At 33.5% G+C, this 12,552-nt stretch overlaps 1 protein-coding gene across 2 annotated transcripts in view; it reads left to right on the top strand.

Annotated features, from left to right (window-relative positions):
* The window catches only part of PTEN (phosphatase and tensin homolog), a 76,571-nt gene that overhangs the window by 38,895 nt on the left and 25,124 nt on the right, over positions 1 to 12,552 (top strand). Inside the window, exons 1-3 of one of the 2 annotated variants that reach the window (XM_079138311.1) lie at positions 2,758 to 2,802; positions 8,376 to 8,419; positions 10,590 to 10,828. In XM_079138311.1, the coding sequence (XP_078994437.1) occupies positions 10,736 to 10,828 (93 nt within the window). In that variant the 5' untranslated portion in view covers positions 2,758 to 2,802; positions 8,376 to 8,419; positions 10,590 to 10,735. Of the gene's footprint in view, positions 1 to 2,757; positions 2,803 to 8,375; positions 8,420 to 10,589; positions 10,829 to 12,552 lie in introns of those variants that run through there. The other variant, XM_079138310.1, reaches the window with a different exon arrangement.

Genomic DNA, 12,552 nt, shown 5'->3' on the forward strand with positions numbered 1-12,552 from the left:
TATTTTTCGGTGGGACTATGTGGAGCTGTTATTTTGACTCTTCTGTTATGTATGAGAAAACTGCTGTGAAGGTAAGAGTTAAGTTTCACCAGCGTAGTTGCTTTCTTATTGGGTATGTGGGAGACAGTAGTTAAGGACTAGAATGTTTGGAGTGTACCTGTGTAAATGGAATTAAAGCAGGAATGATTTGTGTTATTTAAAAAATGGTTTATTAATGATAACTGTAATAATTATAATTATACTCAGGTTCTAATAACAAGTATTGATTAAATCTGAATATAGCAGGGGAGATATATATTGTTCCCAAATAGCTACAAGGATGTAGCAAATAATTTCTTTTTCATCTACTTTAGAATTATTGAGAGGTGTCCAATGTCCTTAGGTTATTCTAGGAATGGGATATCCTTTAAAAGCATTCTCTACTCAGTTTCTCAAGCTGTTAGAAGCCTTCGTAATTACAATTGTCAGTACTTGGAGTTATGTTGCTTCTGTGTCTATAGTAGCTCTTGTTCCCTAGCAAGTGCTTGACAAATATTTGTTTAGTAAAATTTTGAGAAATACAGTCTGCCTTTCTTCTGCAGTCTCTAGTCTTCTGTTGAGGCTGTCCAATAGGTTTTTCTTCTAAGGTACTGTATTTTTGAAGACTGGATCTTCTTTTATATTTTCTGTATCTTTGTTGAGAATTTTCATCTTTTCACTCACTGTAATCATTTTCCTTTACCTCCTTGTACATATTTATAATAGCTGCCTTAAAGTCCTTGTGTGCTAATTCTAATGTCTGGTTTGTCTTGGAATCTGATTCTGTTGATTGCCCCCCCCCCCCTTGGCTATGGGTCATATTTTTCTGCTCTGCCTGTCTACTAAATTTTAATTGGTTCTTGAATTTCGAAGGGATTTGGATTATTATTTTCTTAAAGGGTACTGAGAATCATTTGGACAACATTTAAATTAATGTTTGATCTGATATTGTTAGGCTTGGTTTTCTTTGTTATGGTAGGCCTATTTCAGATTTATTTTTTGTACAGTGTTACGGTCCCTGTTTCTAAAGTGTGACCTTTCTGTGGTCTCAGCTGAATATCTGGGGAATCAAGTCTTTCCTCTCTGGCTGGGCCAGAATTCCCGCTGTTCTTAATTTTAATTCATTCACAAACTCCCAAATTCTATAAATCTACCGATTGAGCACACTTGGTATTCTGTCAGTTTTATCATTTCCAGGATCCTTCTGATTGGTCCTAATCTGGATTAATTGCTTTTCAATTAATTGCTCTTAATTAGTCTCTGGATTAATTGCTGTATGGAAGTCTACTTGATACCCCTTCACGGTCATTCTGGGGATTCACTGGTTCTCTACTATGAGTTGGATTCTTCCAATTCCTGGAACTTATCAGTTTTCTCCTACTCTGGTTATCTCTTAGTAACTTCCTGAGAAAGTATAGAAAAAATTATTTTAGAATTTGCTTATTTAAAATACTTTTATTATATTCTCATTTGGTTTATAGACTGTGTTGGTGTAGAATTCTAGTCTGGAAATATCAATCAGAAGGTTTTTGCTTTTTTTTTTTTTTTAAAGCTACTAGATATAGTGGTATGTGTCTGTAATCCCAGTGACTCAGGAGACCAAGGCAAGAGGATCTCAAGTTTGAGGCTAGCCTCAGCAACTTAGTGAGGCCCTATCTCAAAATTAAAAAAAAAAAAAAGAAAAAAAAGGCCATAGATACAGCACAGTGGTATAGTGCCTCTGCTGAATCTTCACTGCTGGTAGGGAAGAAAGGGCACTGCCAATTTGATTCTACATTCTTTTTATGAAAATGTTTTGGGCAGATTTTAGGGTCTTCTTTTTGTCTCTTTAGTGTTCAAAAATTTCAAAATTCTAATGAGTATTCATGTTACCTTTTTGTTTGAAAACTCATTTTTTTAAAAAAAAAAGTCTTCTGTTAATCATTTGTCTTTTCTATTTTTTTGGATAATTCTTCAGCATTATATTCTTGTAACTCTTCTGTTACCTACCTCATAGGGTTGAAGATTAAACAAATTTACATACATAAAATAATTAAAATAGTACCTGGCATGTAGTTAAAGACTTGTGGTACCTGTAATTGTTAGTGTTTAGTTCTACAACTAATTGTCTTGAGGGCATAGGCTTTGGTTTTGAATCTTTGACTTACTAGTTTTGAGACCTGTCTCTTCTGTAACATGTGAATAAGGCATCCTCTCAGATGTTTGTGAGAGGCAAATAAGAATATGTATGTGAAAATGCTTAATAATACCTTGTACAGAATTAATAGTTGCTACTTGAATCTTTCAAATATCAAGCTTTTAGTTTGAAAGAAAATGATGGCTGAATTTCAAAAGTATTAGATTGCTTGTGACTTTCTTGCAAACTTGAATGAGCTAGGTGAACTAGAGTTAAATACTAATTACAGCCTTTTCAATAAATTATTTCTTAATACTCAATCTTGTTTTGTTATCCCAAAAAGAAAAGATGAGGAAAATATTCATTCTGTGAAAAGCTTTGGCTTTACTTCAGATTGTATAACTCTATGTAATGTAGTAATTATTTAAGAACAACATGATTATTAGTTTAAAACCCATGAAGGAAATATTTATTTGGGTTATTTATTTATTTTTACTTAAAGGTATTTGAGATTAGGAAAAAATAGAATTTGTTCTTGGTTCTTCTCAATAGTATTAATGTAATTTCAAATGTTAGCTCATTTTTGTTAATGGTGGCTTTTTGTTTGTTTGTTTTGTTTTAAGGTTTTTGGATTCAAAGCATAAAAACCATTACAAGATATACAATCTGTAAGTATGTTTTCTTATTTGTACGCTTGCAAATATCTTCTAAAATAATAAGTGAAAGTTATTTTCTTGTTAGTGTAAGGTAGAGTTATATATTTTACTAGAATTGTATTCCTAAAACAATTAGTTGAAGAAGTCTGAGAACACTGTTAGATCATTTAGAAAGTGTAGTGATGAGGTAAAACAATGTTGGCACAGATTCATGTTACTTGATCTGCTTTAACTGACTTGGCATCTAGCCCATCTTTGAGCCCATAATCATGTGGCAATTTGAAGTGTAATCCATAGCAGAGCTTCTGTGAAAGTATTAAGATGTCTTCCATGGAGGCATTCTCCAGAGTTGATATGATTTTGTTTATTCTTTGTCTTTTGATGAATTGATTGAATAAGCTATTAAGAGTATTTGGTTTGTTACAATAAGTTATCTAAAATTGTTGGAATTGGATGGTTTCTATTGTCTTAGGCAGGGTTTTAAGGGTTGCCTGCTTGATAGAGCTAGTTGACTTTTACTTTCTGCTTTTGACTTTGGGAGTAGAAACATGAAAGGGAAAAAGAAAGGAAGGAAGGAAAAAAATTACTTAGCTCATTTTGACCTTGAAGACTGTTTTTTCCTTCCCAGAGTATTAACCATTTCCAATTTTTGAAAAATGGTACATTTTGAAAAACGGTACCTGGCCTTTATTTTTCTTACATTTATAAATGATACAATAGAAAAAAAGTTGTGTAAAGTTATATATATTCTTGGTGACTTTTTTTTTTTTTTTGTGGTACTGGGGCTGGAACTCAGAGCCTTGTGCTTGCAAGGCAAGCACTCTACCAGCTCAGCTATCTCCCCAGCCCCACAATTGTTTTTGTAGTTATTTAGAACAAGATTCTCTTCTGCCTCCAGTGAGCATTTAAAAATCTTTACTGAAAAGAATGAAAGATTCTTTATGCCTTGTTTTATGATATTTCTGTTCTAATAAAACTCAGAAGAATTAGGTGTGGAGTAGACACCAGTGTTGTTGCCTAGTGAGTTTTCACTGAATTCTGCAGCTTCACAGAGGTGCAAACATTTAGTGCTTGCCACTTGCTTGACATTATAAAACACATTGGGGGTGGGTACAGAAATAATAAGGCACCATTTCAGTCCTCAGGTAGCTTGTAGTCTAATGTAAAAATTAGACAAAGTATTATAGAAGAAGTAACTCTTGACTAGAAGACGGTATTGAAGAGAACAGTAATAGTAATTGTGTCCTATCGGAAAGGTTTTATGAAAGATATTTGAGTTGTAGTGAACAGAATCAGTAGGGAATGGCTCTTAGGCCAAGAAGGAAGGAAAATGGCATTGCAGACAGAGCGAATGGCAAGTAAAGAGATTGTTGGCATAATAGTGTTTGGAATGTGGCAGATAATTAATTTTGGTCAGATAATTAATTGTGATATGTGTATGTGTGCCTGGGGAGTTTCAGGGATAAAACGTACTTAAGTTTAGGTGAGCCCAGCTTACAAATGATCTGTGCATTTAGGGGTCTTCTTTGCTAGATTAACCTTTCCTATAGTGCCTTCTTGTTTCTTTGGAGAAACATAAAAACCACATAGCTTTGTGCCTTTTGAACAGCTGGAATCAGAAATTGAATTAACAAAAGACAAGAACTGTCAAAAACTGAACTCAATTTAATAAATCTTGACAGTCGTAGACTTTCAGAATTGGGGAGGTCAAAAGACAAATTCTGCATTGGTCAAAATTTTTATTCCAGTTTGCCATATCCAAATGGAAGGAAATTCTTTTTATTACTGTATGTAGAGGCTTCCTGCTTTCTAGAATTTAGGATTTAGGCTTGCACTATTGGTGTTGTGGGTCACTTATTACATTATTATGGTTATTATTGGCATTGGGGATATCCTGGGAACATGAATGCCTGATTTTGTATTTCCAAACACTGGACTCCCAAGTTAATGAAATAACTCTTTATTAGTCGCGAGTAACTTTTAATGCATGTTAACTTCCCCTCCTAACATGGAATTGTAGACTTTCAAAACTAGAAAGTACCTGAAAGAGATCTTTTTACTACAATCTTCGCATTTTACAAATGGGGAATATGAAGCCTAGAGAAGTTAAGGGAGTTGACAAAGTTATATAGTAGCAGTCTAGCCACTGTTGATGCCAGTGTTTCCTTTTTTTTTTTTTTTAACCTCCCCCAATTTTATTCACTTTATCAGAACTACCATCTGATATCGCTTTCCAGCCTTTACCTTCTTTCCACTCCTGCTTATTATTTATCTGGTCTGGATAAGTGAGTCTAGCATCACTAACAGGTGTTTCTATTTTATTTCTTTGATTTTTAGGATAGTAAATACATGTGATATCTCTCTGTTTGGAAACATACAGATAGGAAGATCTTAAAATACTTACACTAGGCATACCCACATTTAATAGTATGTGAAACCTTTTATAGCAATTATGAATAAAGAAGAGTTCTTAATGTGAACTTTGTAATAATTAAACATGTCTCTATAGTTTCTTCAGGCTTTCAATAAGTTATTTTAAGAATGGGCAAAATTGGCCTCAGAGCATTATCCAAATTTAAGTATACTGATAACTTGTTAATCAGTTTTTTTAGGGTACAAGTATTTTTCATTTTTGTTTCTTCCTCTTTATAATATACATACTGGTAGTGATAGGGAAGGAAGGGAGATAGGATTAAAGGCAATATAGTAAACCTTAGTGTTCACCAAATGCTAATTTTCAAAAGATATATATATTTCATTGCATATTTTGCTTGATATACTTAACTCTTATGGTAAACCTTTAGCTAGTATGGATTTTTAATTATTTTCTTGTGTAAGATAAGGATAGCTTTATTGTAGAGAATAAAGAAGAGACCTATTTACTGAACTAACTATGGCAAGTGTGACTTTGGAAACTTCCTATTTTTATCCCTTTCTTCACTCTGCCTACTACTACTTCAGAAAAATCAGTGCTTCTTCATTTCTCTTGTCTTATATAAGCAGTATAAAGGTAATAATAAAAATAATGGTATCTTTTGAGTTTTAGTTATAAAGAAATTGAAATGATTAAGTCCCAATTGTTTTCTGTGTATCTTTGATTTTAATATATTGAGACTTATCACTAACATGCCACAAAAACATATCAAAGAAAATTTGTGTGTGCGTGCGTGTGCACACGTGTGTTTAGGGAGAGCATTTATCAGAGAAAATCCTCAAGTTGTCATCTTTACCCTGCTAGCCCTTATCCTGAGCATTTGCACCACCAGTCCTAGCTTGTTCTTTTCGAATCCCCATGCTTATCTGATTATCTTAACTTTTTTCTTGTTTTTCATCATCACTGTTGGTTGGCTTTATATTTTGTGACAATATTGCTTGTATAGGAAGGCTGGCTTTGATTGAAATTTGAATAAAATTTGTTATTGCTTTCATATTTAAAATTTTTAATATTTTTTATTATAAGCAGAAGTTTGATGCAGTAGTAGAAAATGTTTCAGTTTTATAACCACAGATACTGAGCTTGAGTTCTAATTCTTCATTTACATATTGTGATTTAGGGCAAGGTTTTAAATGTTCTACATCTTAGCTTTCTCATAAAAATATGAGGCTAATATTAGTCATTATTACATGGTTGTGAGGGTGAAACAAAAAACATAGAAACTCTTAGAAGGTTTGTACATCTCATAATATTTAGTAGTCATTATTTCTTCTTTCCCTCTATACATTCATCTTAGAGTACTGTGCTGGGGATCAAACCCAGGGCTTCACGTATACTAGGCAGGTGCTGTACTGTTGTTCTACAGCCTTCAGCTCCCAAACCAAACATTTTGAGATCCTGAAAAGTATGGGAAGTTTAGAGAACTGAATCTACATGAAGCTGACATTTATTTTCTTTTGAACTATTATGAAACCAGCTTCTTAGAGTTATTGTATAGCCTTACATCCCACCTCCTAAGCCTTTATATGATTCCTTATAAAATACTGCACTCTGAATTGTTCACTACTGATTAGTCTGCTAAAGAAAGTATAAAATTTGACTGTTTTCTTGGTCATTTCTCTTCTTTCTACTTACCATGTTTTTCACATTTGTATGAATTTATTTAACAAGGATGCATGTGCCATTACTAAATATATTTTCTTTTTAGCAAAACTCAGTATTCTAAATTACAATGTAATAAAAGAAAAAAACTTGGTTTTGACCAGTATTGTGAAATTTGATTTATTTTAGGTATGACCAGTTAAAAAACCAGTGGGTTTGTTTATAATTAGTTCAGTTTTCTTGTGAATTTGCTTTTGAAACTTAGAGAAATTATATTAATGTTTTCCAGATTTCTTAAAGTATAATATAGGTTCACAGTAGCTTATTTGAAATTTTTGGAGCTAGTTATGTTTCAGTATTCTGAATTTTCCATTTTTGGAAAGGTAATACAGAAGCATATACTTCATATTACATAAATACCCAGGTGGGGTTTGGTATACAACCCAGAATAAAGTGTTTGACTCTTTAAGGGCTGGGGATACAGCTCAGTTTGTAGAGTGCTTGCCTCACAAGCACAAGGCCCTGGGTTCGATCCCCAGCACTGCAAAAAAAAAAAAGTGTTTGACTCTTTGAGTGTATTAATGAAGGACTACATACAGTCTCATAACCTCAGATCAGGTTCTGCTACAATTGAGATTGCTGTAAGTTTAAGAGAAAATGTTTTGTAAGTTTAGGATTTTGGAATTGTAAGTTAAGGAAAAGTAGACCTGAGTTTGTTCTAAAATGTTGATTTTTATTTTAAATAGTTTTTAAAAATCTGGTTTGGTTAATGGTTGGAATTACTAGGATGCTGCTGACCAGACTGATAATAAAGAATTTCTTTTTGAACCTGTCATTTATGAGTAGCTCAGTATGTAATAATAAAACACATCACTACTATTAAAAAGACAAATATTTGTAACTTTATGAATGCAGTGTTATAATTTTAGTATCCTGTATTGATATTATCATTCTTTCATTGCTTTCAGATATTAAAATTTATGATCTGAAAGATTATTGAGAAAGATGACTTTGGCTTTATCTAAAGGGAAAGGCGTCTCGTTTAAAAAAATTTAGTAAGCATTGTGTCCACGTAGATTAGCATCACTCAGTTTTGTTTTGTCCTTTTGCTTTTTCTTTTTTTAACATGTTTTCAAATAATAGTTTGAGAATTGTATATGCTCATCTGGTGATATAAAGACAACATTGAAACTATTATTTCCAGGTACTTGTGAAATAAAAAATACATTCTAATAATGTAGCATTTTAGTAGAGTAAATTTGAAGGTATAGATGCAAATGAATTTGTAGGGTTGTATGGTGGTGGCATCACATTGTTAAGCAAATTATAAAGCTCTAGTTGCATACACTTTGCATTTTAAACCTCCACTTCCTTAATCATAAAATGGTGATAGTATTAGTACCTACCTCACAGAATTCTTGGAATTAAATGAAATAGTGAATATAAAACACTTAGCACAGTGCCTGGTTCTAGAAACTTTTTGTTGTTGTTAATATTTTCTTTGCCTAAGTGTAAAAGGTAACTTTATGTCACTTTATTTTTCTTTTAGATGTGCTGAAAGACATTATGACACCGCCAAATTTAACTGCAGAGGTATGTATAAGTGTACTATAGTATGTTGATAACTTAAATCCAGTAGACTATATTTTACTGTCATAGCAATAATGAGTTATCTAGATTATTAAAGTGATAGAAATATTTGTCTTGATAATCTTAGACAACTTGGAAAAACTAATTTTGCTGTTATACTTTGGGAAACTAGTATCATACAAACCTCTCTTGTCTGGAAGACTAGTCAGGAGAAATTACTAGACTATATTTGTATCATAAGGAGGGGGTTTTCCTACTGTTTGAATTATTGATGTCATAGTAAGCAATTATAGAGAGAAAGCAGAATTACTTAACCTTTCTGCCTTGACGAATGACTTAAAAGATAGGAAGGATAAAATAATATGGATAAAGAGGAGCCATATAGGTGAGAGCAGGGAAGTATTTTAACTAAATTTTATTCCAGGTATAGGTAAATTCTGTCTCAGAGCCCACAGAAATTTCCACTGTATTTGTAGAACCCCTTAAACCATCAGAGAACTAGAAAGTTTGAAAAACTTGCAGATGTGAGCTACTGATGGATGTATTTGACATTGATCCCTCCTGAAAATCTAGAACGGACTTTTAAATAAATGGTTTGAGAATTTTGAAGCACTAATGACTGAGAGTCAGTGTAATTTCACTACGAGTGTGTGTGTGTGTTAGAGTTAGGCCTCTGCTTACCAGGCAAAGCATGCCATTGGTTGAGGTTTCTTGCTCTCTTTTTTTGGCACCAGGGATTGAACCCAGTGGCACTGAACCACTGGGTTATTTTTTATTTTGAGACAAGGTCTTGCCAAGTTGCTTAGGGCCTCACTAAGATGCTAAGGCCGGCTTTGAACTTGTGATCCTCTTGTCTCATCCTCCCGGGTCACTGGATTACAGGAGTGAGCCACCATGTCTGGCAAGGTTTATTGCTTTAAGTAGACATTTCACAAATTTTCCTGAAGGTTTTTGTGTGCCACTTGGAAAATGAAGGAGAAATAATAGTATAATTATGCAGATGACTATGAAAGCTGTCCCACCACTACTGTATGTAACAGTAGTCATTATCTTGTCAGAAGACCTTTCCTGTCATACCAAAGGATTTAATTGATTGTATCCTCTACTATATCATGATGACTTGAAGATTGAAGATATAGTGGTCACATATTTAGATGACACAGAATAATTAGTACATTGGTATTGGTCAGGACGTTTAAGGATCTTAAAGATTGAAACCAATGCATATACTCATATAATAAAATTTAACAGTGATATATCTAAAATCCTATTTCTAGACAAATTTTAAAAAACCTCAACTCTAACTATAGGGAACAGAGAAGTCTTGGATTCTTAATAATTCATGTGAAAAGACCTGAAACTTCATTTGATAAACTTTACTACAATTGTATACTTTTTGTAAGTAATTTTTTTTTCAGTTTCTTTTGTAAATGCTTTTCAAGTCATGTATAGATATATTAAATTTGTAAAACCATCTCTTTTTTTTTCCTTTGGCACTGGGGATTGAACTCAGAGTTGCTTTACTACTGAGGTATATTCCCAGCTGTTTTATTTTTTATTTTTTTGAGATGAGGTCTCACTAAATGGCTTAGGGCCTCGCTAATTTGCTGAGGCTGGCTTCGAACTTGCCATCTTCCTGCCTCAGCTTCCTGAATCACTGGGAATACAGGTTTGTGCCACCATGCCCAGCTGTAAGACCATCTTTAAATGACCCAAAGCATTTTTATTTTATGAAGTATAAAATACAATCCTTTCCACAGTTGATTCTATTGGTAACGTATACTTTCTTTGAAATATTTTTTGTCATGGTGCATTATTATAAATATTGTTATTCCTTTTGTTAGAAAATGCCTTGAGAGATCCATATGATTTCATTTGGGATTCAGGTATACTTCTGGTGTATTGTGACCTCTGCTCTGTCTTACAGAAGCTTCCTCCTTCATAAAGTGAGAAACATAATACTTGGCCATCTTGTCTAATGGGTACTTTTAGGAATTAGCAGTATTTTCTCTTCAAAAATTAGAAATCTAACAAGCAATAAGTTATTTTTCTGTGGAATTCAGTTTTTTTCTTAAAAACCTAAGTTTATAATGCAACATAAGTTTGCCTACTTTTAATTAAAAATTCAGGAGAGATTTTTTTTTCTTACTCTGAGGTTATCTTTTTATCACAGTTGCACAGTATCCTTTTGAAGACCATAATCCACCACAGCTAGAACTTATCAAACCGTTTTGTGAAGATCTTGACCAATGGCTAAGTGAAGATGACAATCATGTTGCAGCAATTCACTGTAAAGCTGGAAAGGGACGGACTGGTGTAATGATTTGTGCATATTTATTACATCGGGGCAAATTTTTAAAGGCACAAGAGGCCCTAGATTTCTATGGGGAAGTAAGGACCAGAGACAAAAAGGTAAGTTATATTTAATGTTTTCCCTTTTTTTATTTCTTGACTCAAGAATTTATTGGAAGACTGACATTTTTCTTTTTTTTTTTTTCTTCACTTTTCTTGAGGTGGTATTGATAAATAAAATTAAGCATATAATACGATTTAAAAATTTTTTTTCTTTAATTGTCAATGGACTTTCATTTTATTTATTTATTTTTATGTGGTGCTGAGAATTGAACCCAGTGCCTCACATGCTAGGCAAGCGCTCTACCACTGAGCTATAACCCTAACCCTAATGTGATGTTTTGATATGTGTATGCATTGTGAAATGATTACTACATTTGGTCTACACAACATATCACCTGATTATCCTTTTCTCTCCACAGTGGGGAGAACATTTAAGCTATTCTTTTAGTCATTTTCTTCCTTCCTCCCTCCCTCTCCCCCGCCTGCCCCTCTCTTTCTCTCTCTCTCTCTCTCTCTCTTTCTCTCTTTCTTTCTTTCACTGGGGATTGAATCCAGGGTCACTTAACCACTGAGTCACATCTCCAGCTGCCCCTCCCCACCTTTTAAATATATTTTATTTTGAGACAGGGTCTTGCTGAGTTGCTTAGGGCCTTGCTAAATTGCTGAAACTGGTTTTGAACTCACGATTCTCCTCCCTCAGCCTCCTGAGCTGCTGGGATTTCTCTTAGCAATTTTCAAGTACATTATTATTACCTATAGGTCATCATGCTATTAATTTGATCTCCAGATCTTATTTACTGACCTAACTGAAACTTTGTATAGTTGGAGATCTCCCCATTCCCATCTACCCCCAACCTCTAGAAAACAGATTTTAAAAAGACAGTTGCTAATACTTAATTTCTTCCAAAATTTTAATCAGGTTCTGCCCCAACTTTTGTGTGAGCAGACAACTAACTGATTCATTTAATTTTTCTGATCATGCCGCCATTTTCATTTCATGCTAGCATATCTTACCCATTAACTGCATTACAGACTTGGTCTCACAAAGATCTTATAAAACAGCATTTTAGAAACAGCATATTGCTGAACATGGTGGTGCGGGCCTATAATCACAGAAACTTGTGAAGCTGAGGCAGGGACATCATGAATTTGAGTTCAGCTTTAGCAATTTAGCAGGGCCTTCAGGAACTTTTAGCAAGACCCTATCTCAAAAGAAAAAATTAAATAGACTGGAAATGTAGCCCAGTGCTGAAGTGCTCCTGGGTTAAATCCCCAGAACACACACAGAAAAAACCAAACAAACGAACCAAAAACACCCCAGCATATCAATAAAAAAAGTAAGCTTATTATTGTTGAAGCTTGCTTGAGAACAAAATGTTTTGGGATAATTATCTGAATATGATTATTACCTAGTAAAGTATGATCAGTTATAATAAAATTCATTCTTTCATGTGAATACTTAGAAATGGAGTTATGATTAATCAGAGATTCTTAAATTATTTAGTAAACTAAAGACTTAAAAATCAGCAACAGATTTAACTTAGTGCATTTGAGGGCAAAAAGCAAATTCTTGGGCTGGGGCTATAGTTCAGTTGGTAGAGTGCTTGCCTCACATGCACAAGGCCCTGGCTTCTAATACCCAACACCACCAAAAAAAAAAAAAAAAAAAAAAAAAAAAAGCAAACTCTTGAGTTTTTATAATCATTTTCAAAGGGTCAATTTCTTTGGATGGTAAGTTTAAAAAAACATATTAGCATTGAATACAAAGAGTTTTGTATGTT

This window comes from Sciurus vulgaris, assembly GCF_902686455.1.
Source record: "Sciurus vulgaris genome assembly, chromosome: 4".
NCBI classification, from domain to species: Eukaryota; Metazoa; Chordata; class Mammalia; order Rodentia; family Sciuridae; genus Sciurus; species Sciurus vulgaris.